Source organism: Meleagris gallopavo, chromosome 2 (assembly GCF_905368555.1).
Source record: "Meleagris gallopavo chromosome 2, MGAL_WU_HG_1.1, whole genome shotgun sequence".
In the NCBI taxonomy this organism is placed as follows: Eukaryota; Metazoa; Chordata; class Aves; order Galliformes; family Phasianidae; genus Meleagris; species Meleagris gallopavo.
The window spans coordinates 86,711,515-86,739,496 of NC_139405.1; the positions used below are offsets into that span (position 1 = coordinate 86,711,515).

The 27,982-nt window shown below is 37.1% G+C and overlaps 1 protein-coding gene across 2 annotated transcripts in view; it reads left to right on the plus strand.

Moving 5' to 3' along the window:
- The window catches only part of HMGCLL1 (3-hydroxy-3-methylglutaryl-CoA lyase like 1), a 75,466-nt gene extending 52,954 nt beyond the window's left edge, over positions 1 to 22,512 (plus strand). For both annotated transcript variants that reach the window (XM_085217888.1, XM_085217887.1), the window contains exons 8-9: positions 15,867 to 15,992; positions 19,917 to 22,512. In XM_085217888.1, coding sequence (XP_085074014.1) covers positions 15,867 to 15,992; positions 19,917 to 20,030 — 240 coding nt within the window. In that variant the 3' untranslated portion in view covers positions 20,031 to 22,512. The remainder of the gene's footprint in view (positions 1 to 15,866; positions 15,993 to 19,916) is intronic.
- The last annotated feature ends 5,470 nt before the right edge of the window (positions 22,513 to 27,982 follow it).

Below are 27,982 nucleotides of genomic sequence, written 5' to 3' on the forward strand. Positions count from 1 at the left end.
GAGAAGAATAAAATCTAAAGTGGTTTTAGCAATTTTTTTTTTTATCTTAAAGGCAAAGATAAATTTATTTACAAATAGCACTGAAGCTGTGGATTTGTAGAAGGAATGAGTTTGGCCCAGAAGTTTTGTTGTCTTTCCACTTTTTTTTCTGTGCTTGCCTACATAGACTTTATTCTTAGAATGCTGTTTTAATGTAGTTTTCCTAATCTCCACTTCTGAGTTTTCCATGCTGTAAGTGATGCACATTTCATTCTTCGGTGACAGTGATAAGTTCCAGTTTCAGCTTTGTTGATAACTTTCTGATTCATTAAATTCAGAGCCGTTAAGACAATTCTGTTTTGATTGACCAATACCTGAAATCTAGCATTGCTTCCATAACTGGACATCTTTCTCCTGTTGTCAAAGCACTTCTTTTGAATGTAAAAATAAACAGATTCAGATAGCTTATTATAAATGATTCTTAGATCTTCATCAGATGCTGTTCTATTGCATCATTCTTTACTTGTCATATCTGGAACTTTGTAAAATGGAAAGTAATTAGAGTCTGTAGAGTATAAATAGACAATTCTGTCTTATTTCACATTTTACCTATTGATAACAGGTTTGGAAAATTGTGCTTGCAAACAAGGCTCTCACAAGGTAGTACAGTACATGATGTAGGTACTTAACCCATAGATTAAAAGCCCTTCTGAGGACAGTGCTCTGTACAGGATGTTATTGTCTATCTCTTTGTTCTCCTTTGTAATTCCTTTTCTTTCTTTCTTTCTTTCTTTCTTTCTTTCTTTTTTCTTTACCATTCTATGTCTCCCTCAGAGCTTGGCTGGGTAAATATACTGCTGGCAACTCACTGACAAGAAGGGAAAATGATATGAGCAGATACCGTGTTCCTACATCATCTAATCATAATATTTTCCCTGGCACTTAACATTAATTTTCTCCTCTCTTTCACTATTTTCCTAGTCATTGTTTTCTGGCTGTAAGTCCACGTGACCAGAGAAATAGTCGTCTTATAGACCTCCTTCTATCATCCCAACTGTGTCTTGTTTAACTTGACTATTTAAATGGCTAGGAGTCAGCATCATCCAATTCTGAAGTGGACTGGGCAGTAATCCAACTCTTTCTGTTAGAGACAGACATTCATTTTTTTGGAACAGAAACAAATTACTTCCAAATGCTGGAAATGTAAGAAGGCTTTTCAGAAAAGGTTTTCAGGTGTTTATAGAACAAATCAGTATAAAATAGTTTTCAAAATGCTAAGCCCAATTTAAAGTAAATATTTAGTGCTTTTAGGAGTTGTGAAAATATAGCACTAGAAAACTGAAGTCACTAATCTGGAGCATGCATTAAAAAATTTAGTGAGGGCACACAATGTCAATTTCCCCATGCATTTTTTCTGTTGTGCCTTAACTGGATTGCATGCATAGAAAGGTAGCACTTCCTTTTTTTTTTTTTTTCCTCACCCCCTTTTTTTTTTGTTTTGCATGAGACTTACATGGCTGGCTGTGAGATGAATGCCCATAACAATCCAAAACTGAACTACTTTAAAACAGCTTTTGATGCAATGTCTGAAAATCTGCATTTTCCAGTCCAGATAATCTAGACTTTTTGTAGAGTCATAGAATGATTTGAATTGGAAGGGACCTCAAGGATCATCAAGTTCCAAACCCACTGCCACAGCAGGGTTGCTAACCACTAGATGAAGTACTAGATCAGATTTCCCAGGGCCTCATCCACCCTGGCATTAAACGCCTGGGATAGGGCATCAACCACATTTCTGGGCAACCTGTTCCAGCATCTGCTTGCTCGTTGATTTGAAGGTTTTTTTTTATGTGTGCCTCATTCAGGCACTCTCATTCTGCACAGCTATTATCTCTCTTTTGGTTATATAATGTCTTACTTACCTATTACACACCTTCTACAACACATAAAATGGGATTCCACGCACAAGTATTTTACCCAGCTGACTCATCCTAGATCTGCTCCATCTTGTCTGACAAGTTCCATCCTCCCCATTGAGCAAACTTCCCACAGTATGCATTTCTTTATCAATTTATGTTTCATCAGCTGTCACATAAACTTTAGGCATCAGTCTGTGTCTTAGTAGGTGTAGCGCTTGTAGAATTGCTACATTGCTACTTTGTGCATTCCCAGTCTCATCATACAATTCTAGTTGTATAGTTTTTTCCCGTATTTCATACTATTTCCCATACTGTATTCATTTTTGTCATAACTCCATTTGAATCAGTCACCTTTCTTGCTGCCTAGGTCCAGTCAAATGTCAAAACTGGCTATGTTTGTGCTCATAAATTACCTGTCCCTAGGCTTCTTTGGCATCAAGGCTGGTTGATGTGAAAAGTTGCATCCATTAAATTGTTGCCCAAACATTCCAAAACAATGCAGTCACCTCAAAACTGCCAACTAAGAGCGATCTCTAAATAGTGCTAGTTCCTAAAATGTGCCAGAAATGGTTTGTTGGAATCCTACATGACCAAGGCTTACAGCAAGAATTATGCACAGTGTTCAAATTATTTCTGCTACTTAGAAGTCTTCCCTGACACGGTTTACTGTTCACGTATGTAGCAATCAGAGAGCACAAGCAACATTACATTAAATGCAGGAAAGAGAGTTTTTGTCGTTGTTACTAGTGGTAAAAGCCACTGGGCTGTCCCTACTACTGAGGTTTTGAAGTTCTGGTCAGCCCTGCCTGTGCTCTCTGTGCTGCTGGAATCCCTGAGGGTTTTCACTACCTACAGACAAGAATCTTTATCACAAACCTGTACACTGTACGTGTGTTTGTGGTGAAGGTGGGAGTCCCCAAGTTACATGTCCTTTATTCAAGGCACTGAGCAATTGCTCTTCAGGAGGCTAACATCATTGTTTTGAATAGCTTATCTATTTTGGCTGGGTTTTTCCAAAGCAGTGTAGTTCAGGGCAGACATCCTTCCCACAGGATTTCAGCTTGATTAGCACAAATTGGCGAAGTTGTAAGTAGTGAAGTAGAGTACCACTGGATCTGAGTAGGGAAGATGCTGGCCGATTTTTGTAGCTGATATTTCTAATATGGCAATTTAAATTAAATTTCTAATTGAAGTACACCGCCAAATTAATGTCTGTACTTAAAAAAGTAGTCTGAAACATATTCTTGATTAACAATTTATGTTAATAGACAACCTACTTCCTCCCATGACTAAGACGTACTTATGATGCTAGGATATGTACTTTAGCTTCTTTCTGATCTAGAACATCTGAGTATGGTAGTAGTTGTGCACTGACCTTTATGTTTTAAGATAGTCTCCTTCTGGATGGACTGTGGTATTTGTTTTGAGCTTACATGCTGTACACTGAAAAGCGATGTGGTACAATGGCAGTAACACCGTATAGTATTTCAACACAATTTTAAAGCAATTCTGAAAAGAAAATCAGAAGTTTGGTTAGGATACATTTAAGTGCTTGTAAAAATGTTTTGCCATGATATTTAAAAAAAAAAAATAAAAAAAATACAAATTATAAGAGCTGCTTCACTTGTTTTTAGAAATTCTCCCTAAAATCATCTTGCACAACCTTCAATCAGGTTGTGATTCTGTATAAATCTGCCAGAAGATAAATGGTTTTTAAGCTTTTGTATTTTTCCACCTGTCAAAATTATTCTCCCTCCCTTTTTCTCCTGAAGTAGATGGTTGTGGTGTTTTTTGTTTTTTTTTGTTTGTTTGTTTTGTTTTTTTTAAGTAAGTGTAAAATAAGGACAGAATTGCTACAGTGCTTCTCACTTGAAAATGGTATTTCTTTTCATTAACTTACATTGTTTGTGAGGATGATAGAGTAAGACTCATTTCCCATGGCTGTTCCTGCCATGGCAAACAACTGCAACTGGTCCCAAATCTCAGTGTCTCCAGCAGGGAAGTGCAGTGTTTACAGTATGATGCTTACTTCCTTTTTGGGCAGCTCTACAGACAGCTGTGCTGAGGGGGTGTAACTAAACCTCTGGCCATTTTTGCATATTTATGGCTTCTCAGAACCAATTTTGTTATGATCGAACAGATAGTGAAGGAGGTTTAAGTAAATTAAAATGCAGAAAGTCTAGGGATGCTGGTATCAGACATCGTGAAGTTTCAAATTCTCTGTAAGAGAGTGTGTTCAATAGATCTTTGTAGCTGTATGAGAACAAATGGTCATCTTGCGTAACTGCAACGAGCCAAAGATAACTCTTTGGTCAAGACAGAAACCAAAGCTGATGCAGTACTTAAAGTATGACAATCATCTTTCCCTTCTGTGCTGTCCAGAAGCAATGCTGAACCGCTCTTCTGAAGCAACTCATTTCTCATTTATCTATTTTTTCACTTGAAATATTACAGTACAAATTGAAACAGCCAGGGTTTCGAAAACAAAGCCTTTTTGATCATTGTAAAGACAAATGGGTGATATGTTCCATAATTTTTACCAGCTTGCATATTTTCCTGTTTATTTAATTCATTTCTCCTTTGTTGCTCAGTGCAAATTGTCAGAGGCAAATTATATGATTTGCTTAACATGAAGTCCTTTCAAATGCAGAAAGTAAACAATTATAGAAGTATTTTTCTCTGATCTGTGTTCTTTATAGTTAAATGTTGCTCACATTAGGAGTTGTACCAATATGTAAGAATTTTTATTTTGATGGATCTTGTCCACTTAAGAATACACTGTATGAGCAGAGTAGAAGTAGTCTTAACGAGGCAATATAACGTGCATTTATAACAAAAGAGAAGATGCTAAGTTGAATTTTTTTTTTTTCCAAACAAAGCCAGTGTTCAGGCTTTAATGTTAAAGTTGTTTTGGATGAGCAATTTGGAAATTTTTTTTTTTTAAGAATTTTAAAATTCTTTAAATTTTAAGCGTAAGGAGAAATAGTGTAAAGTAGATTACAGTTTGTAATCTTCTTTAATGCAGCTTCGTGCTACCATTTAACTAGTCATTGTATTAGAAAGCAAGATTTTCTTGGAAGTATTGTAGTATGATAAGGCATTATAATGCAATGTGATGAATATTACAGAACTGATGCACTTATAGCAGAATAGTAGAAACTGGGGAACTGTCACACTCTCTTCTAAAGTTTACTGCATTGTGATGAAAATCATGCAAAATACTTTATTTAAAATAAAGATTAATTCTTTCATATAATGTCTAAAAAGATGCCCTATTTGATTACATTTTCTCTGGTCTCTTTACAGTAGCTATTGACTGTTTAATCCCATCCTGGATTCCTGCTCAGGACATTACATTTTATAACAAAATGGATAGTTCTACTTCCTTGAAATTACATAGATGAATGAGTAAAACATATATTCTGCAGTTCCTAAAAGGAGATTGCTCCTTGGTTCTGTATCTTTACAGTAGAAGCCATGTTTTCCAACAAGACCTTAATGGTCCATTTGTTAAATACATTTGTCTGAGTCTTGAATAAAATTAAGCCTGTGGATAGCTATTTGCAAGTTCAGGAGTTATTTAGTGAGAATGAATAGAAAACTCAAATTTACTGATGGAAACAATCTGTTTATTCCTTTCTATATCTTTTGCAAAAAAAAACCAACAATAATAATAATAAAAAAAAACAGGAATATTTATTAATTTATTATACCATAACTTGCATTGAAATTTTGCTGTAAGTTGTGCTTGCCTAAGTGGGATCCTAGTCTTCCTAGGAGCGATAGAAAAAACAAATACATTTGTTTTTGTTATTGGATTTTTTTTTTTGGTGGTGGGGTTTTTTTTTTTGGTGGTGGTCCTTTTTCTTCCTTGCAGTGGTTTTCAAAACACAGATACCAGTGAGGAAAAAAAAAAAAAGCAGCAGTGTAGCTATTGTAAATATTCTACAGAATGTCCATCTGAAGCCTCTCAACCCTGGTAATTAGAGGCCATACTGTGGAGATTGACAGGGTAAATTACCAGTTAATGTTTACACAACAAAACATATGCCCAGTACAATATCCCACACTGATGTTACTGAAACCAAAGTCCGGAAATGTACAGTGGAAACAAGACATGGTACTTTTCTTGTGCCAACACAAACAGCAATTACAGCACAGTGTGAGAGAAGTCATAAGAAATACTACTGCATATCAGTAGTTCAACAAAGTCAGCACTTTTGTGTAATTGCAGGGGAAAAGGGCTGAAAAACATTACAGAACTCAGCAAGAAATGGCCCTTTATACTTTTAAAGTGATCCTTGATAAAACAATGCTGGGGTCATGAGAAGGCTACTCAGCCAATTTTGCTTCACTGTGGGATCCATTGACATCTGGCTGAGCTGCGGAAGCTGGAAAACTTCTTTAATATTCTCTTGACAGTAAAATGGACATGTGGAAAACATTCTAATCTGTTAATCTTTGGTGCTCCTGAAGAAAAAGGACATTTGGCTTTATACTTTGTGATGATAAATATTAAGTCTCCAGGTCTAGCTGTAAATAAGTTAAAAGTATTAAAATGGAGAATGTATTTCTTCTTTTCCAAATATGGGAGAAGATGGATATGCACCTGTGTAATCCAGATGATGTAATAAATGCCAGGAGTTTTTTTCTAAGGGTAGTTTACTATACGTCTTTGGCAATTTGCTCTTCTTCATGGTGAATATATTTAGTCAATGAATAATGAGGAGTAGAATCTCCAAATTTCCTTACATCCTACATACTAAAATAGAATAAAGTATTTTTTTCACTCAGGGGATTATGAAAATAGAAATACGAGAGATTCAAAATAGTAGTTTGCCTGAATAAAAAGCTGCACATTTTATTTAATAGCATTGACTCTACAAATCCTTTTTGGCCTGACCTTTGATATGGAATAAGGTTGAATGATGGAGATATACATTCATTTTACTTGAGGTAGCATTCACAATCCTTCATTACTGTCATGAAATACATTATCAGAAATGAGATGAGCAATTATCTATCACATAAAGAAGTGACTGCAGTGAGCTTATACTAGGTGTTATAAATATGAAACATATATTGAAAAAAGGAAAACATGGGAGGACAAAACTAGAATTTCTGCACATTTTTTATACATTTTGAATTAGTCTGAACAACTAAAACAATGAATAGAAATAAAACATTCATTTGATGAAAATTCAAGTGATTTTCTTGTCCAAAGTAGCAAATTATATTATTGTAACACGTGTTCTGCGCTGCAAATGTCTGTGATTTCACTTAGGTATCTTCTTTTACAAAATAAATAGCCTTGTAAAGTAAGAAAACTGTTGCCTTCCTCCTCTCATCCCCTTCCCCCCCCTTCTTTTTTTTTTTTTTTTTTTAACGAACAGTAATAACAATTAAAAATATGAAAACTGACTTTTATTCCCTGATAAAAACAGGCCTTTTTCTTTTTGCCTGCTTATTTGGGAATGATGGTATTTCAGTGACTGTTACTGAGATCTGCCAGAGGCATCAAATCTATGAGTTCCAACTGCAGGGTAGAATTATTTTAACAATCGTAATAGTAGTGATATAGGCCGGAAGTTCATGTCCCTTCTCAAGCAAGCTCTCAGTGAAGAATAATTTTAATAAAGTAAGAATTAGTCCAATCTACTTTTGGAAGACTGTGTTCACAAGAGTTCTATGCTTATAAACTAGGTTCTTCTAAGAAGCTGGCTTTACTGTCAGGACTTTAAATGTTGCTGTTGCCCAAGGGGAGTGCAGTAAAATCTGATTGAAAAGTTTTTTGGGGGAAGATGATGTTACAGATGTCCTAGGCTTCTCAAGGCACGTGGACACACCCACCACCATCCTGGTGTTTCTGAAATAGCTGAAAACTTGAGCTTCGGCAAGTAGTCTGTTTAGATGGGTTTTGTCTGTTGAGCTTCCCCAGTTTCCATGCCAGTGAGGCAGCAGCGGGTTTCAGACCATGAAGACCACACATACTGTATGGGTGATCAGCCCTTAGGGAGCTGATAGGATCTCCACAACACATCTGGAGATACTAGCCCCAGGGATTTTGGGGAGGTTCCCCTTTTTGCTGGCGGGGTGGGAGGTGGGTGGGATTTCAGAGATAATACAGGGAATGAAAGTCAAAACAAAGTGGTTTCTGTGGGTGGGTGATGTTCCTGGCTCTAGGGGAGTCAGGTGCTGCTGTGTGAGGGCTCTGGCTGAATTAAAGTCAGATGAGATTGTAAATGCTGTTACCATTCCTTAAGATACCCTGTTGCTTACATACTGCTGTATAGAAGTAGCTCTATTCTGCTTTTCCAGCTTTTATATAAACACCGTCATTGCTACAAATGAGTTTTATTGCATTTATATCTATGTTTTCAGCAGCCCACCTATTTTTTTTTTCTCACATAGGTACAAGCTAGCATCCTCTGCCACTTAGTGCATCCTGCAGGAAGTGTTGTGTATACAAAGTGAGGGAAATTTAGATCTCCCGGAAGTTTTTGGCCACCCAGCTCAAGCCACAGAGTAGATCAGCAGAAGCTGGTATTCCAGGAGCTGAAAGGGGTAGGAGCTCGCTGACACTAATCAGGAGTGAATGAGGAGATAGAAATTATAAATTTTTCAATCTGAAGTACAAATATCTTAAAAAAGGGCAGCTAAAATAGATGAACTAGATTATATGATCCCTGAATTTAGGAATAAGCAGCCTTTTCAGGCACTATGATGCTTGGGTCAGATTTGCTATTTTCACTGAATTCATATATTCCATTTTTTCCACATCCACTTAAAATACTAGAACAGTGCCTTTCTTCTGTCCACCGTAGTAGCACTTACCATTTTCAGTATTGTAACTTACAGTAAAGTGCATTCCCTGCAGCCAATATCTCAGCCATTCATTTTCTTCCGTGGCTCCAATCTTCGGTGTACTCTAAGCTGATGCTCTATAATTCAGGCATTATGATAATTCAGCCATTTTATTTCAGTGGGCACATCTCTGCTCATCTTATCCTCTGTGAGACATCCCTGGCAAAATGAGTGCGTTTTGTTTCTTCATCAGACCTTCAGTGTCATCTGTTCCAAACAAGCTCTCTTTAGTCTCAGCTCATTCTTTCTCCCTCAGAACAATCCTCAGAAACTTTTCCATCAATTTAAGTAATCTTTTTGTCTTCCCTTTTGATTCTCAGACCTTTATTTTTATTAATTTACAATGTGACCTTGTGGCTAAATAGGTGTGGCATAGGTGTTATTTTATCTGTGTCCATAACGTTTCATCCTACCCACTCCACTGTTGCCCATAGCTTTTCTTCTCTTATTCTCTTTTCTTTCTGATCCTGAAATTATTATTTTATGTTGCCTCCTGACTGTAAAAACTTGAATCTATCCCAAATTTTTAAGTCAGATTAATTCAGAAGATGTAACAGACAGTGTGAAACCACCAGAGCTTTAGCTGAGGGCAGGAATTTCTGCTTCAAATCTCCAGCAAGCAAGCTGGAAAATCTAGCAATGCCCTGGGTTGCTTGGGAAGGAAGAATGGAAAGCCATTCAGTGCCCTTATGATCATCAGATCTTCATGGGTCTGGAAATGTGTCTCCTTTTCCCTCCTGCAGGGTCAGTGATCCTTAGTAGGGGAGCAGCTCTAATGTACAGCCTTGAATAAGCAAGCTATAATGTCCTGTAAATAAAGGGGAGTGCATATACTGTAAAGAGAGCAAAATGTGCCTGCAAAAGCAATACTAGTGAAATCAATAATAGTGGTTTCTGAATTTTCGGATTTTGAGTAGGATGTTCTGAACGTTTCAGAATCTCAAAATTCCTGACAAAAGCCATTCTCTCTTAATTTAGTGGCTTTGATTCCTCCGAAACATCCAGGAGGCTTCACTGAAGAGCTGGATCCACAGCACAGCGTGCTGAAGGCAGTTGGTGAGATATTTCCCATAGAGGTGATGCAGCGTAGGGCAGAGGCACGGCTTTTTGTAGTTTCAGAGAGAAATTGCTCCCTAGTTCATTCTTTGTTGAGAGAGAACATGGTCGGTTGTTGATGCCTTGACTGTCCTGCATTTTAGATACCAGGCTGCTCAGGTTCCTGACAGGGAGGTGAAGCTTTCCTCAGCCCAGGCTGTGTGAGAGCTTAAAGTCAGTGTTACTCCTGTTCCACATTTGAGAGTGTAAAGCTACAAGAATGTCTCCAAGAAGCTCGTGTTAGAATTATTGAATATTAGCATAACAAAGCATTTTTCTTCCCCAAAACTGGTTCTCGGAAGCAGCCAACTCCATTTTTCACTAAAACTTTCCAAAACAATACAGCCTGAGGCAGAGACAAGGCATGGAAAATATAAGATCCAGCAGTTAAAGGCTGACAAAGTAATAAACAACTGAAAGTAGGGCCTTATGATGGAAAGTGTTAGGGAACTTTAACTCTAGATGTCATTGCCAGCTTTGCTTATAATAAATGTGTCAGTAGCAATATGAAAAGATGTGTGCAATATGTTAAAGGAATGCTGTTTTAACCTATTTTATGCAGCACGTCTGCCCACAAATTGCTTGCATCTCGGTACGTTTCAGGAGAAAAGGATATATTTTTTTGCCTGAGCATACTAATTTTTCTAAAGAATGAAATGTGAAATAGTAGATTTTAATGTAACAGTGACACCCTGTGGGCAGTAGTGATGCAGTTTATTCTCAAAAGTGTTTTCTTTTGTGATGCCTTAATTTTTAGCGAGAGAGGAGTAAAAGAGAAGCAGAAGGGAAAAGAAGTTAGCTTTCCACGGGGAGAGGTGCCATTACATCGTATTGCTTTATGTGTAGAAATACATGCTTCTGATTGTTCATATACTAAAAAATATTTACTTATGTTGTCTTACTAAAGTAAAGGGGGATGACAAATCTTGATTTTTAGTTATTTTGAGAATATAACTCATAGAAAAGTTTCTGTGGACATTCCTACAAGGCGTTCTCAGAATAGCTATATCTTTTAAGTACTTGAATATTTGATAAATGCAATTGATTAAAAAAAAAAAAAAGAAAGAAAAGAAAGAAAATTAAAAGCCAGAAAAAATGAGTATATATTATGGTTTCAAAATCTCATAGTTTAATATTTTTTTTTTTTTTATGACAGACCTGGATTATTGCTTCTGAATTGCAGTTTATGCACCCCTCAAGTTACTGATGCTGATCTTGCCATTTTTAAGAAAGGGACAAACACACATTTCTGTCAAGTGAAGTCAGGTTTAAAGATGAGTAATGAAGAAGGCTGACTGTCACAACAAGAATTTATGGAGAGTCAGTAAAACAAACTGAGAAACTCGAAGCATTTATTGTCCACTGGCAATATTGGTTTCCTGTTAAAATTGGCTATTTGACAAAGGTGATGTATTGAATTCCCTGCTCTCTCTTTGGGGAACTAGGAAGTTAACACGGGACAGAAGGAAAGAGCTTTCTTTTTGTCTGGAGAGTAAACTGATACTAGCCAAAGCTGAAGTTTAGAAGGTCTTCAGGAACTGCTATCAGGAATTTAGTGATGATCAAAACTCTACAAGTCTTCAGAAAGATTGGAACATTTGAGTGGTCCTGGAAGGCAAGCCATTGTTCACCCACGTACATCCTTATGTAAACAGCTCAGTGAGTGCTCCTTTTGGATGTATTCTATGAAATAGCTGCAGGGCAATGTCTCATGAATCTCAGCACAGCTCAGTACCTGTCAGGAAGTGACAATGAGACTGTGGGATTTTTAAAGATCTCATATTGACAGTGAATGTTTTGCAAGCTTAGATTGCTGAAAGGCTTGAAACTCATTATCTCCTTTAAAACCCTGTCAAATATTGTACATGTGATGAAGGATGTACACTTCATATCAGTTTTTTTGCTTTCCTTTTAGAGCCCCTTCTGCTTTTAAGGGCTGCAAAAGCAAAATAGCTTCATAGCTGCTCAAACTTGCAGAGAAGTTATTTATTAGGTGCTATTTCAGACTCTGAGCTTGGACAGGCTATGCTGTAATATTAACTTCCAAATTAGTTAGTAGTGCTGCTGAAGGATGTTTTCCAACATCTGTTTTTAGCACTGTTAGAATGGATCTTGGAGTATGTGTTATTTAAGTACTTTTTGAATGGGGCCATACTGGAGATGAACTGCAGCGATTCTACACATGGATCAGAAAACACATTGTAGATGCTTATCACTGAAAGAAGTACCACATGCAAAAGCAGATGGATGCTGCTGAGCCTGATGCTTAAATAGCAGTATGGTGCAGTAGACAGTCTGAACTGTTGTAAAGAGGACTTTAAAGAACAGAATTCTAAAGGCCGAGACCCACTCACTGCATATTAAGAGAAATGACTTGAAGTCATCAGATTTGAATTTAGTCTGATCTGCTGTATTATATACATCGTTAAGATCTTCTCTACAACTTGCTGAATGTTTAAATGGCACATCCATCCTAATGCAGATAGACAGAGACAAGTTTATATCCTGCTTCTCAGAGTGTCCCAAACTAGCATGAAAGCTGTTGTTTTGGGACTGTTAACTATTTAAAACTGTGACTATACTTCCTTCTTTCTCTGTTTAGGCAAAATAGTTGGCCGTTTAAGTGAGACTGTCTCCCAGTAATCATCTGTCATCTGGAAGTTGTTGCTACCACTACTTAGCCAACAGAAAGCTCATGCCTACGTAGGCAAGATGGAGCTCACTCCAGTTTATGGTTTAAGTAGTTTGAATTGACCCAGTGAGGCTGCCTGAGAATCCTAGATCTACTTAAACAAAGATGTGTGTTTTGTTTATGTTGCTGTGATATCCTGTACCCCTCCATATATTCACAAACCCTTCCAACAAAGAATAGTAAACATATACTCTAGTGATATGGACCTTGCACTGCAAATGCAATATTACAGTGGCATTGTAGCTATCTGTACAAGCAGATCTGTATTCAGATGCTACTTTGTCACCAAAACCAATTTAGTTGATATTTTTCCCACGTTTGCTCAATGGAAAGTATTTCATGAGTTAATTCACTGGAATTAGATGATGACTGTTTATATGATACTAAAGCTAGTCCTGAGTTTCCTGATCTTCTTTTAACAGCTGTGATGTCCCTCAGCACATAATTTACCTATAACTTTATCACCTCGTGAAAGTTTAACAAAAAAAAAAAGTGCATCAAGAAGAATTCTCTAGCAGTTAAGACTTAACCTGACAGCTGGGGAAACTCCATAAAGGACATGTTCTTCTGGCTTTTCACTGCTCAAACAGACATTTCTGATGGAAATATTTCTTTCTGATGGGAATCTCAAAATCAGACTGAGAGAGCAAGAATGGTTGGAGGATGCATGTTTGCATTGAAACAGCATATCTATATTGTAATCTCCCTTTTTTCTTCCCTAAACCTTCACTGTGCCCTAAAGCTTTCCAGTAACAGACCTTAGGTGTGTTTTACAGTTGGACTAGATGATCTTCTAGATCCTTTCCAACCTCATTCTGTGATTCTGCGGGGATGCTTGCAAGCCCATCAGTTGCCACTTTGGAGCTCGAAGCAATGACATCCAGAATGAATGTATGAATCTTAGCAACTAGTGCAAAAGAAACAGAATTTCCAGTTGAAAGCTATCACAAATGCATACCTTCTGTGTATTGGACACAGATGTGTTGTATAACACGTTTTTTTGACCAGTAGGTTACACAAACAAAGTGTGTGACAAGTGACTGAAATGTGAAACGTGTACTTGGGTGATTCACTCCATAATTCACAGATTAGTATACTTTTAAGTACAATATCCCTTCTCAGAAAGTCTCATTGTGTGAGAAATATGAAACAGTATTTACTGCCTTGCCTGTCATGGTTATGTGCCTTGTCTCGTTTGAGGTCTTTATTACAGGCTTTTAGCAACTATCTAGCTCGAGATAGTGTTTCCCCATTTACAATGAGACATAGCACAACACTTCATTGGATTCTTCTTTTATTTTTACTCTCCAGAACTGCCACAGCTTCAAAGAGCCAAATTCAAAGGCCAGTGACAGAACTATGGAAAGCACGGTTAGAACTTAGAAGCAAGTACAACAAAACCTTAGGGAAGTTTATTTAAGAACTAAAATACCTCCCACATGTAAGGTGAAGCTGATGGGTATATTCGGAAAGGAGACTTGCAATTGCAACATCCAGAACTCATCTTTAGCCTGCCCTGCCAGCTAGTTGTATCTGTGGCTGTGAAGGAGAAACTCAGGCTCCCAGTTTAGCCTATGGGGATGGTTAAGTATGAATGCGAGCAACAAAAGTCAGCTTGTACTGCAGTCAGACTCCTAAGCTGGTCTTAATGACTTGTACATGTAAACAACAGAAATGATTTAACCTCTGAATCTCTCAGGACTCAACATCAAGGTTGGGGTGAAAGCTTGTCTGTGCTCAAGAATTCCTGTCTTCTTTCTGGGTGCACCCTCACCCAGTCTGTCTAGACTTTTGGTGCATGTCTGCCTAAATTTTAGGTGGTTAGCCCTAGCAGGAGGGAACACTGTAGTGTGCTTAGGGTAGAGAGAAATGCTAGTGTCTCTAAAGACCTGATGACCTTTCTGTCTGATACCATTGCCTACCTCTTGATTATCTCTAGAGCTTGAATACTTCCCAAGGTACCTGATCCAAGGGGAAAGATAAAGAGCTTTCTCTTGCAAGGTAGGCCCAGTGGCTAGGATCACATGCCTAGTGTAATAGAAGAAAAATGCTTCCTCATTTCAGCTTTATTCTAAAATCTGGTCACTGACAGAAGAAATTGAACAAAGCGCTGGCACTGACAGCCTCGAGTTCCTTGCCCTGCTTGACCAATTTCCCAGGAAAGGCTTTATCCCTTAGGAAATGCAGTATTTTCTGTTAGGGAAAATTGTTTTTAGTGTTTTTTTATTGTGACTATCCTGAGTGAGGATCAGGAGAGAGAAAGAGATCAGTAGGTTGGAAAAACCATCCTAAAATAACCTTAATCCAAACTCTTGCCCAAATCAGAGAATTATGAATTAAAGACAGTTGACTATTTTTTAAGTCTTAATTTGAATTTGTAAGTTTAACATTGTGCTACATGTGTTTCCTTAAAAAGTACTCAAAGTAAAGATCAGAACCTGTACCTATGGAGAGCTTCCATGATACCCAAGCAACTTAACACTTAACAATCAGATTTTGGAATGCTGTGCTAGGGTGTGAAATTTATTGGGCTTGGGACTGTTTTCTTCTAGGCTTCTGAAGATTGTAAAGAAAGAGTCAGAGTCACCAGGATACTGCTCTTTACTGCCTTTTTTCTCTTCCCAGTTGTTTTGAACTCAAACTCTTTTAAAAGGTGTCCCCAAAGTAATTCTTCCTGACATTGAAGCATTCAACTTGGTTGCAAATATCTCGTAGTCTTCATTTAAACCAAAAACTAAGAAAATATTCAGAGTTGTTAACACGGTGATTTCGTTGCCTCCAATAAGAGAAACCAGAAGAAATTTAAAGGAAAAAAATGCTATTACTGACATTCCTCGTGGAAGGGCAAAACACATTTTAGAGTATTTATGTACCAAAATCATTGAATGACACATAAATCAGATGCTAGTATTAAAATTTCCAACTTGCAAAGATTTGTACATGTGCTTAAAATTACATATTTGAATGATGTATTGATTATGTTTAGTTATTAGAAAGCTTTACAGACCAGATACAGGCTTAAAAATAATGTGGAGATACAAGGAGAAAGATACCAGAGAACTATGGTTGGCTCTAAAACAGTAATCAGTTTATCTGCCAAAATCACACATAAGTTCTCTGTTCCACATCCTGTGTTTGGAGAGTTTTACCTTATAAAGATGTCAGGACTAAGGCTGTTATAAGAAATTTCCTCTGAGGAATGCCTCCATTTGTGGAGATGTGTATTTTATCTATGGTAAATAATGTGTATAGTCTGCTGTTTATGAACAATTATAACTTGTTGATATTGATGCATTTTTGTGTTTGTTATTTTCTAGATGGGAGTTGCTGTAGTGGATTCGTCTGTTGCAGGTTTGGGTGGCTGTCCCTATGCAAAAGGTGCTACTGGAAATGTGGCCACAGAGGATGTGATATACATGCTTAATGGTCTGGGGATCAATACAGTAAGTTATCTTTACTTTGTATTTAAGACTTTAAGGCATACTGAACAATGATGCTATGCAGTAAAATATTGGAAGCAAATGGTAGTTTTTGCCAAGTCAGTGTTTCAACATGGCTTGTCAAAACATGAATGATGTTCGTGAGCAATCTAGATCAGAACTGTATTTGGCAGGGGTTTGAATAACCCCTATTTCCTTACCTTGGAGATATGAGGAGCACAGTAGCAAATGCTTAGAGTCATTCTATTGCCTCAATTAGGGTAGTTTGGTTAGGTCGTGGTTGGACTCGATGATCTTTAAAGTCTTTTCCAATCTGAGTGATTCTATGGTTATATGATAATGAATTTTTGCTAATTTAAGTTATGCAGTGATTTTACCTTGAACTTAGACATAGGAGGAGCTGACAAAACTGTAATGTCTGTGGCTTGCATTTAAACCACTTTAAGAAGAGCTTGAAGTCTAATGTCTGCCATACAAAGATCTAAGTTATGAGGAATTATTTGTCTGTTGAAGTTCAGTATGGCGTTCTTTCTAACAGAGTTGCTTGACATAATAGGATCACAGTACTTCCTTCTGAAATGAACATTCCCTTAGCACTGTAAAATCATTTTCTGTGCCTTACAGAGTTCACTGTAATGATCATCTACTTCTGTGTGCTTTTTAGGGAGTTCTGGTTAGATGTCAAATACCTGTTCAGAAAAGTTGTAATCTCAAATGTCTGTTGTACAAGTGGACTCAGTTTTGATTCATAGGTGATTTGTGATGATTTTTTCATGAAGAAAATGCACATTCTTTAAAAATAACAGTTATTTAGAATGAGGGGAAACCATGCATTTTAGTTTACATTGCTGTGTACTGTTTAAACAGTCTTTCAGAATGTTCTTTGGGGAAAATATCCACTGACTTTTCTGACTGATTCCCAGCTAAAGGAATCAATTGAGTAAAAATACCCTATTTGAAAGAAATGTACCTTGTTCCAGTCTGGTTGATAAGATTTACTAGTCTATGAATGATTTGGAATCTAGCTTATTCTAAAAGCTAATGCCAAATCCCATGAAGATAAATATCTCATCCTCAAACATTTAGTGCTCTTTTAAAAAAAAAATAAATAAATTATGAAATAGCAAAGCACAAGGCTTTGCTTCTTGACTCTTTTCTGGCCCATTAAAAAGAGAGTGGTTTACTGGATGAGAGACAAATCTGTGTATGTATACAGAGTTTCAAAATTCTTATTTTAGTATATGAGCTTTGTTCTTTGCAGTCTTGCTTGGTTTTTGTACCATGGATATTTCTGTAAAATAATCATTGAAAAAAATCTATTAATATGTCCATTTTTGTATGATGGCATAAAAATGAAACTATAATTACTAATGCTGTCCATTTGCAAAGAGCTCCTTCTCTTGTTCCTTTCAGTGATGCACTAAAGCACTAGTTTTGTTGACTAAAGTCATGTAAAGTGTCAGCCAAAGGATGGGCACTATTTAATTGCATGTTACTGTGTTCAGATTGACTAGATACATCAGAATAATAATTAATATTTGCTATATACTGTTCTTCACATTGCCTAACCAAGAAATGATGCATGAAATGAATGTCTAGAAGGATAAGTGTGAAATTTACAGCATAGTCTATCTACAACTGATTGGTTGTACCATAGTAAATGGACAGAAAATAATGTCATAGATCATTCATGCTCATGAAACTTCCTCATGAAGGGGAGCAGATGGGCAGGTTCTGATCTACTGTCTGTTGACCAGCGATAGAACCCAAGGGAAAGGCTTGGAACTGCATCAGGGGAGGTTCAGACTGGATATCAGGAAAAGGTTCTTCACTGGGGGATGATCAAGCACTGGAAAAACCTCCTCAGGGTAGTGGTCTTGGCACCAAACTTGACGGAGTTCAAGGAGCATTTGAACAGCGCTCTCAGATGTATGGCCTGATTTTTGGGTGGTCCTTTTGTGGAGCCAGGAGTTGGATCCAGTGATCCTAATGGATCCCTTCCAACTTGGGATATTCTATGATTCTAAACTTTATAGGGATCCTGTATATTTTATACAGACAATTTCTATGTGGTTCCTGTGTAATTATAGTAAACAGTACTTGTACTTACAGTGTCTTTGAAGTTTGGTTAGCAAACAATAAGCTTTTCTCAAAAGTGACAAAATACTGTTACCCTCACATCCTGACAATGAAACCGAAGTTCGTACAGATAATAGATTTGATATTTGTGAGTGCTGAATGAGAACCAGTTAATTGAACTCAGCAATAGTTAAAGAATTGTGCTTTTTGGCAAATGCTTTTCTGATGGAAGTAACTTATTCATGCTCATTGATGCTTTTGGAGAAACTTGTTTCTATGTTTCATGGTAGCAAGGAATAATTCTGAATATAGGAAATGGTTACCAAGTAGACCTGAGTACATGTATGAGCATCTATCTGAAGACATTATTTTGACTCAACAACCTTACAAATATCTGTCACTGCTCTTTTCCTGTACCCATCTGTGAGCTATGCTTTTAGATGCTGGAATTTGTGCCTTCATTGTAATCCACTTGGGTTCATGCCGTGTAAGACTGACAGTTTAAAAGGCAGATATGCTTGTGTTCCACTTAATGAATATGAAATGTAAATATACTCCTTATCAACATGTATCATGTTATACAGTGTTACAGTGCTGAAAATGTGATTTTTGTATAGTTTTGGTTTCTTATTTTGGCATCTTACATAACCTAACCACCAAGTATGTCTATGGTGGAATGTACCTTGCTTCTTCCTAATAAAAAGCACAGATGCTATTAAGAATTTTGAGACTGTTACATACAATAGTATCCTACAAACTAAAGCTGAGTAATGACCAATGAAATAAAAACAGAATGAGCTGAAATTGCCCTTGTTATAACTCTTCAAAAATTAGCAATAAGCTTGAGACGGTGCTCATTACTATTGGAAACTAATCTTTTTTTTTTTTTTTTTTTTCCCAAATTAAAAATGTTTTGATTTCATTTTTGTGAATTATTTTCTGTACTCACTAACGTTTATAGCCAACTCCAAGAACATAAAAGACTAAGTTTAGTGTAGAACATGGAAATAAGCTCTCGATCTTTTAAAAATTCTAAGCAACTAAATGATGTTTTATGAACTTCAGTGCAGTACTATGAGAATGTCTTTCTGGTGTAATAAGTCTTGCACTCTTTAGTGCTGACTGACGCACTACTCCCAGTTCTGTGTAGCTACTCAGTGTATTGGCAGTTGAATGTCTTGTTTTGCATCCCTTCTATTGTCTTTACTGGTTTCTAATTCCCAATCTTCAGTGCAAGAGCTTGAATTACTTACATGATCTAACTCTAAAACTTCAAGTGTACATGAGTCGCTCAAGAGACCATTTTAGCTAGGACTGATCTAGCAGCTGCATTTTTGCTCAGTTGGGTTACCAGTGTAAACTGTAATTTTGCACTGAGGGGAACTTTTTCAAGAAGGTTTTATTTGTTCAAGAGAATGCAGAATCCTGTTTCTCACTGATGTTAGTTGCCAGTGGATTTCCACCATTTTCCTGAAATGCAGATGGAATACTTACAAGCATCAAGTTTTTTAATGCTTGATAAGTAATTGCAGCACATATTTAGACAATATATTTTTCTTCCAACTTCCAGTTATTATTCTGATTCTTTATTCCAGATTCTTTAGAGTTCAAAATTTATTAATATAGTATTTGGTTCACTATTGTTAGATCACCCTGATGGTGGTAGAACTTCCCACCAACAGGAAGCTGTTACTGTTATGGAGGTCACCATGACTTTACTGAGCTCCATTAATGACTTATGATATGAGTCAGACCCTTTCCAAAAATTAGACCTTGGAGCAAATTAAGATAACATTTAAGCATTTTCAATGTGTGTGCATTTAAATGATTTTTACCTCTGTTTTTCAGGGAGTCAATCTTTATACCGTGATGGAAGCTGGAAACTTCATCTGTACAGCTTTGAACAAGAAAACAAACTCAAAGGTTGCACAAGCTTCCTTCAATACTGGAACTATCAAATAAACGGATTTTCTTTGCAGATTAATTACATTTGTCATCTGCCTTGACCAAGGACGCATATATCAAGAAACCAAATATAAGAAAACCATTTCAGCAAAGAACTAAAATAGAACCCAGATATAACTTTCTGTTATGGAGAGAGTTTCCGTACTGTAGTGTCTTGTTGAAAATTGTCTTATTTATAAGTATGAAATAAATGACTGTCATAAAAAAACGCTATGCTTGGTACTTATACAGGTGAGAAAACTGTATAAACAGCAGGCCATTTTACCATGCTTTAAGTTGAATTTTGTTTTTTCAGTTTTTTTTGGTTGAACTGGTTGGAAACAGTGAATACATAGTTAACTTTTAATCAAGATGACTTCTAGAGCAATACAAATATTTGCAGTAGTTTATGAGATCCTGCATTGTGTGTGGCCATTCTCTTATGTGTTCTTTTTATCTGAATCTATATTTTTCGTTTGTCAACTCAGTTCTGTTATGAACACAGATCCAGATCTGAAATCACTGTAAGAAATTTTTAGCAATAGCACTTTTGTTATTGTGTTTTGTTTAACATCTGTTAAATATATGGATGACTTTATCTTGTTCCAAAACATTATGGTTAATGGCAGCCTTCCAGATCCTCCAAATCTAATGCAAATTTTCTTATTTACTACATATGTTAAATTTGTTGTAGTTGCTTTTTTTTTTTTTTGTCAACTGTATTAAAACCTAATTATATGAAGCAATTAAAAACTGGCAAGGTTTTCAACTGTCATTCAGGGTAGTAGTAATATAGAACAGGCAAAAATTTTGTCCATGGTCTCACTGAACAATTAGACGTTTTCTTCTGTATTCTATGAATTGACATTTTCCTTCAATTTTTGAGGATAGTACTACCAAGTTGGACTTGCTTACACAATGAGAAGCATCTGTAATATTTCTCTGTGCTCTTGTGATGGTGATACTTTACTGTTACATGTCTTAGTTCAGCAAGATGCTAGTGAACTGCTTTGTCATTTTTAGATCTATAACTGACAAATGCAAAGAAAAGCCTTATACCTATAAACTGTTCAAATGCTCCATGAAAATATTGTCATTTTTCAACTTGAAACATCAGTACTGTTACTGATTTTGTGTAGATTCTTTTCAGAATTCTCTGTGCACTTAGCTTTGATTTTTTTTTTTTCTGGAAAATAATCTGATGAAACTCTGGACTATGATTTTTTTTTCATATTCTCCGTTTTCCCACAAAATGTGGAAGCTTGGAAAAAGGTAAGATGAAAGAATCTGAAAGATAACATGTTAAGAAGGAAAAGGCTGAATCATTTTTGTGTGGAGCTCAAATCTGCTAGGTTAAGGCTGAATCTTAATTTGTCTTTGAAATTCTCAAGTGAACCTTTTTTGATATATTTTAGCCACTGCTAGATTTTAAAATTGTCACAGCTTAACAAAATCAAACTTGGCATGCCATGTAGCTCGAAGATATAAATTTAATATAATCCTTTTATCTGGTTTATGCTGTAGTGATAGTCAGAACCAATCTAAGCTGTGTTTTTTCACTCTTCCCGTGGTAAGAATCAAAAAATAAACCAGTAGAAATCTTTGTAGGTGGGGCAGAATATAATCTTACGTATCAATCCAGAATACTGAACTGCACCCCTCCTTGTGGCATCCCGTAGAAAGACTTGCAAGTACCTTTAAAGACATGGATTCCGTGATTTGCTTGATCTGCTCTGGATGCATAGCTGAATCACCTCAACAAATGTTCTGTCCTCATTTTCCTGTGTTTCAGTGGGGTCTTTATGACCTAGCAACCATTATGGCTCATTGCACAAAACATGAACTTTAATAAAACTACTTCTTGAACCACCCACAGATTTTAAAATTCTGTAATGGTTAGATCCAAGTGAGGAATCTGTGATACAGCTTAGGCAAGAGTTAGCAGGTTAGCCGAAATGAGGTGCTGTCATAGACATCTTGAAGGTACCCTAATTCAGTTGCCATTTGTCTCTGAAGATGATGTGATAATTAATATTTAACAATATTTTTATCAGTAAAGTTTCCCCTTTATTTCTATGTGTACACAGTATAAGCTCATTTTAGGCTAAAGTGCCCAGTTCTGATGCAGACAAGTGAGTGTTCTTCCATCCACGATCCCGTGAGCAAGACTGAGCTTCTCAAAGAGTAAAAGTGAAGTCACTCTTGGGAAAAAAAGCAAACCCCTTTAAAAAATTGGCCTGAAATTCAGACTAAACCACTGATGAGAGGTGAAGATCAGCCTGAGGAGATTCAAATACACTTTCTTTGGGGATGCCCTAACCAGTGAATCTAACCACTGGGATACATATGGAACTGAAAACATACTTCCTAGCCAGTCTGAATTTGTGTCACTGTCCAGGAAGGAATTCAGGGTTCCTGAGACCAGAAAGATGATTGTCCGCTTGTTTAGTAACTGACCAACTATGAATTTCTTAAATAAAAGTGGTTGGTTGCACTGCTATCACAGCTTCTGTGTCAAATAAAATATGCATATAGAATATAGAGTATAGCTTAGAAGAGCTCAGTTCTCTGAAAGTTCTAGATATCTATATCATAACTCCCTGGAAGAATTCCTGACTTGGGCTCTAAGAGATGTTTAAACCTTGGAGGTTTGCAGGTATGTCTTACTGTGTAGCGCACTGTAGGCTTTTCAGCAACCAGCCTGCTTGGTGTAGAGTTCTAGGACTCTGAACTCTCCCTCTGTGCACTGAAACAGGGTACCTATTACATTGTGGGGATGAAAAATCTGAAGTCATAGAATCATAGAATAACATAAAAAGCCTTAGTTCTTTATGGGTTTTGCTTTAGAAACAACTTGGGAGCTTATGAAGAGTCTTAAATGCAGATCTTTTGCTCTTTAATGATGTGAGCTCTGGAAAAGATGAGCAGTCACATCTGGAGCCCGTACTTTACCCACACGTTCATCTTCAACCACATAGTGAGTTATAGTAATCCAGGGTGGAGGTCACAGACATATAGATTGTTTGTCAGGATCGTTTTAAAGGAGAAAGAAACACAGAGCCAGATTAAAAAATAATGAATGCTTATTTGCCAGAAGTGCCACCTGGGATGAATTTAAGCCTGGATCCAGGTGAACAATCCCAACAAAATCCCTGAGATTTGTTAGACATCTCATGTTCATGCTGCTAAAGTTTGTTGGGCACATAATGTTCTGCTGCTTGCTTTCCTGGGCTGGCATCCCTTTGACTGTGAGAGCATTTTAATGCCTACTCTTTGGCTTCAGAAAATAGACATATATCAACCTTAAGATCAAGGGCTAATCTGGCTGTTACTCACATAGATAACACTGACTTCAGCACAGCATAGTAAAGCAGTCAAGACTGCATCCCTTCAAAAATACAGCAAAAGCAGCATGCATTGTGATGATGCTACTGCTTTCCAGCTGTTGTTGTAGCCATCAGAGTGATTGACCACCAGTGGTGGCTGCTCTTCTAGTCCCTATCAGTGTCTCCCATTGAGTTCACTTCACCTTGAAGTAACTCTTTGCTTGTGGAAGGCTTGAATGCAGGTGTTCTGTTTCCTTGTTGTGTAGCCCTGTTCCTTATTTGTGACCCAATTATTATGTCATTATAAAAATTGTGTATCTGTTGAAAGCTATAAAGAAAAAGCAACAAAGTGCTGAATATCATGATCACACAGTTAGAATGTGGGGACATGCTGCCTCTCCGTCTGTTTTGGTGATGCTCCTATATAAATGCTGAAAAGGGGAGAGTGTAAACTCTTGGCATCCTGCAGAGGAGAGAAACTTCTCCTTAACACTGACTGCTCTCTGTGAGTTTTACCAGAGCCAAATTAGATGTTCCAATATATTTATTTCTGTTCTTTGAAAACTGTCTTCTTCTGTGGGCCACTGGATCGAAATCACTGCAGAGATCTTCTGGAACAACATGGAGGTCATTTTACTTGTGTTAGGGCCATGGAGTATGTAACTGGAATATCCAGGGCAATCTTTGGTCAGTGGCCTGCTCTGAGCCTGTGAAGGTTTGACAGATAACCGATGTTGCATTGCTGAACTTTCTTTAATACTTCCACAGTAGTTTTCCTTCTTTCCATGTTGTTGGCAGTAGCTAGAAAGTGAAATACTGGCTCTTGAAAGGTTAAGATACTCTTTTCTAAAGGCATGGCTTGTACGTGTTTCTGGAGAAGTTGATTAGTTCCACCAGTAATGGGCATAGTTCTTCACTGGGCAGCAGTGTCATGGATCCCTTACATGGGCAGTGCTAATGTCTTCCAGCAGCAGCTTGCTTTGTAGTTTAGTTGCAGCTTTTATGTATTTGGGCAACTTGGCTCTGGACCAGCACTTTAAACTTTTATTTTCATGTGTAGCCAGAGTTTATGGGACAAAGAAGTGAATATTCTGGTCTTGTGAATAAGTCCAGAGAAGCTTCGGCTAATTTTCCCTTCTTAATAGCATCATTTGAGTTCATAAAACTTTTACTATTGTAATAAGGAGTCACAGAATGAAGACTGAAAGTCTGTGAGGTAAAATTTGCTTTTTGGGATCAGCACTGTTGAAATGAAATAATCTTCATCCAAGGGTTTAGTGTGAAGGAATGAGATTACATGACTATTTTTTCACAGAGTTACTTTTAAGTGGTAGAAATATTGCTTAGATACGATGCTAAATATCTGAAAATTAGAATTCCGTGACACTGAATTTTATATGATTTCTCTGACTGCCATAAGTTCTTTTTTAAAAATAAAAGGTTGTCCTGTTTATATAATATTATCAGGATAACTGTTACTTTCTCTAGATCCAAGATATTATGCAGAAGTGGATAAATGTAAAAATCTGTCTTGAGAACTGAACGAAAGACACACTTCCTTTCAGTTCTTGCTGATAAATCTTTTTCTACTAAGACACGTTTTTGAACATTATTTTTCTCTAAGGTTCTTCTCTAACACTGTGTTGGTATTCAGTGCTACAGCATCACCACAGGCAGAAGGAATAAAGCCAAAGTCAACTTAGTCCCTCGAAGCTGATGTAAAAATAGTGATGCGTTTGTTAAGGAATTGGCATGTACCCTCCTGGTTGTATCCATTTGTGATTTTGCAATGAGTGATGTTAAAGATGAAACAAAAGCTCTCTCAGTGTTTACTGAAACTGATACACTCATCTATTACGCCAGATTCAGCAGCTCTGATTAAGCAGCTCACATGTATGGCATTAGCAAAATAAGCTGTCCCTCTGACATGTCCTCCTGTGTTGACTTTGTTGCCTCATAATCTGTTTGAAGTACATTTTCTTGGAATTACCTTTTTATCAGTTCTTCCCATGTGCTTTTATAGCTGACAAATCTCTTCTAAGTAACTAGGAAAACATTTTTTCCCTCCATTAACTAAACATTAAAAGCTACAGGCAGTAATGGAGGTACAACTTGAAAAACTCAATGAGGCTTCATCCAGCTTTAGATGTTCCCCACAAAGTAGAAATCTCTGCCCCGTAAATGGTATCAGAGACCCTCTGTAGAGCTAATGGGAGATGAGGAACAGCTTCAGCATCTAGTCTGAAATGACAGCATGTTGACTGGGGAATATTCTTGGAAAAAAATTGCAGTAAATATCCTAACCCATGGCACTGAGCTGCCTCAACCTGAGCCGCAGACATTTGTCTTCACCAGTTTGAATCCAACAGTAAAAGACTCCCATGGTAATTTTTTTAAAGAACAGAAAGGTGTTCACTCTTTTAAGGCACCGCGCTGGGGATGGTGATGGTTCTGCTTGTATCTGCTTTCATCCGTGTTAGTATGCTATGATTCCCACATCAGTTTGAGATGGCTATCCCTCTAAAAAGCAAATTCTCTCATCTCATAAGCAATTGGAATAGCTGAAGAAAATCTTTTGAAGAATTCAGGACTCACTCTGGCAAGGCAAGAGAAATGTGGACTTTGAATTTTAAGCTTTATATCTTCGGCACTGCACAAGGAACCAAGTCCTGTGTATGTTTCAAAGACTCTTTACATTTAATTTGAAGCAATCTTCAGATAAACTGCATAAATGGTGTTGAAAACAAAAACTGGGATCCAGTATTCCCTGTTTCAAATGAGAATAAGACTAAAATGTACGGTTTCTCTCTAACCTGGTTCTTCATTTCTTTACTGTGCAATGTCCCAGCTCCAATGGAAGGGAGGTAAATCATGTCCTTACCCAAAATGACCTGGGAATACCGAGTCATCAAAGAGACAGAAATGTGGGCTTTATTTTCCTCGGCATTTAGTACAGATGTCTCAGTTCAGATAAAAAATTTTTAATGATTAGGCTGTTAGAAAAAATAATACTTCATCAAGACCCACCCCCATGCTTTCCTGTGCAACCTCTTGCAGGGAACCTGCTTTAGTAGGGGTTTGGCCTAGGTGTTCTCCAGAGACCCCTTCTAGCCCCTGTGATTCTGTCATGAAGCTAATCTACAGGGCATGTGATATTGTTGGGTGTTTCCTAATCGTATTTGGGACAAAAGTGGTAAAACTGGGGATACTGCTCTTCAAAAAATGCTGATTGAACTGTATTTGTGTAGTTGGTGCTGTGCTGCATGGTACTTCTTTGTTCAAGGCATAGTTAGAGTCTAATCATGATACCTGAATACAGATTATCACAGCAGAGATTCCTTTATTTAATAGTTAATGCTTACATACAACTGACAGAATATAGTGCCACTATGAAATATAAATCAAAGGAATCGTGATACAGGTGCATGTTACATATTGTAATGGAGGAGATTTATTTTCTTTTAAGCATTAAAGTTAGTTCTAATGAAAAGAGCTCATAAAATTCCACATATACAGTACATATACAGTATCCACTCAAGATCTTGCAGTCTTTCAGAATAACCGGTATGCTTATTCCAGTTTCAAATGCATTTTACATACTCCTGTGTGTGAGAGTTTGTGTGTCTAAGCACACATATGAAGAGTTCCTAACATCTTAGTATAAGCTATTTAGAAAATTTGTTGGATGTTATCATGAAAAGGCAAGACATATGCTGCTTGTGGAGATAGCAAAACAAGAAATGCCAGTCTGTTACTTTGTGCTGATCAGAACCTGATTGTTAGAAAAACACAACAAAGACAACCAATTTCTAATAAACAGAAGCTTAATCCAGTAAATAATTCAGCTACAAGGAGAAATCCAGAACTCATCACCACAAAGTGGGATCCAGAATGGTGTGTTAGGGACCATGACTCCCAGTACAGTGCACAGGGAGAATTAGGCACTTTGAGTGTAGCCTAGAGACAATGAATATGAAACAGGGATGGAGAGGTTGTATCTGATCTCTCAAGAAACAGGCATTTCACTTCATCCCCCATCAAATGGTTTTTGCCACTGGGAATTCAGACCATAGAATGTTTTCTAAAATTGTTGTTTTCAGACTGGCAAAGTTCTTTCATGTCTTTTTGAAGCGTCTTGGAAGGAAAGGAATAACCAGTTTCAACAACAACATACTGGTCAAAACATCCACCCAGGCACCCAGCTTAATTCCTCTTCACACTGACAGAGGTTGTAATCCTGATCTTCCTCTACCCCACTGAGTGGTTCACAATCAAACTGCAGGCCACCTTCCCATGTGTGCTGCCTCATGGATAGCCCATTGGGTACATGGAGGGAACCTGGAGTACTAAATCCCCACATATATGCTTTCTAACTGCTCTGAAATATTTCCGAGTGGATTTTTTTCCTTTCTGTCTGATAAATTCACATCTGTAGAGTGGCTCTCATAGTTTGCCCCACAAGACACATTGTAAAGCCAGACTTGTGCTGATACAGCATTAATATCAGTCACATGAGTCTGAGGATATAGCAAATGCATAGCTCAGGACGTATCTATGAATCTACGCAAAAATATGTTTGTTTTTTTTTTAAGCTTGTGAAAGTTTTAATGTGTTAATAAATAGAAAAATCTTCTGTATGCACAA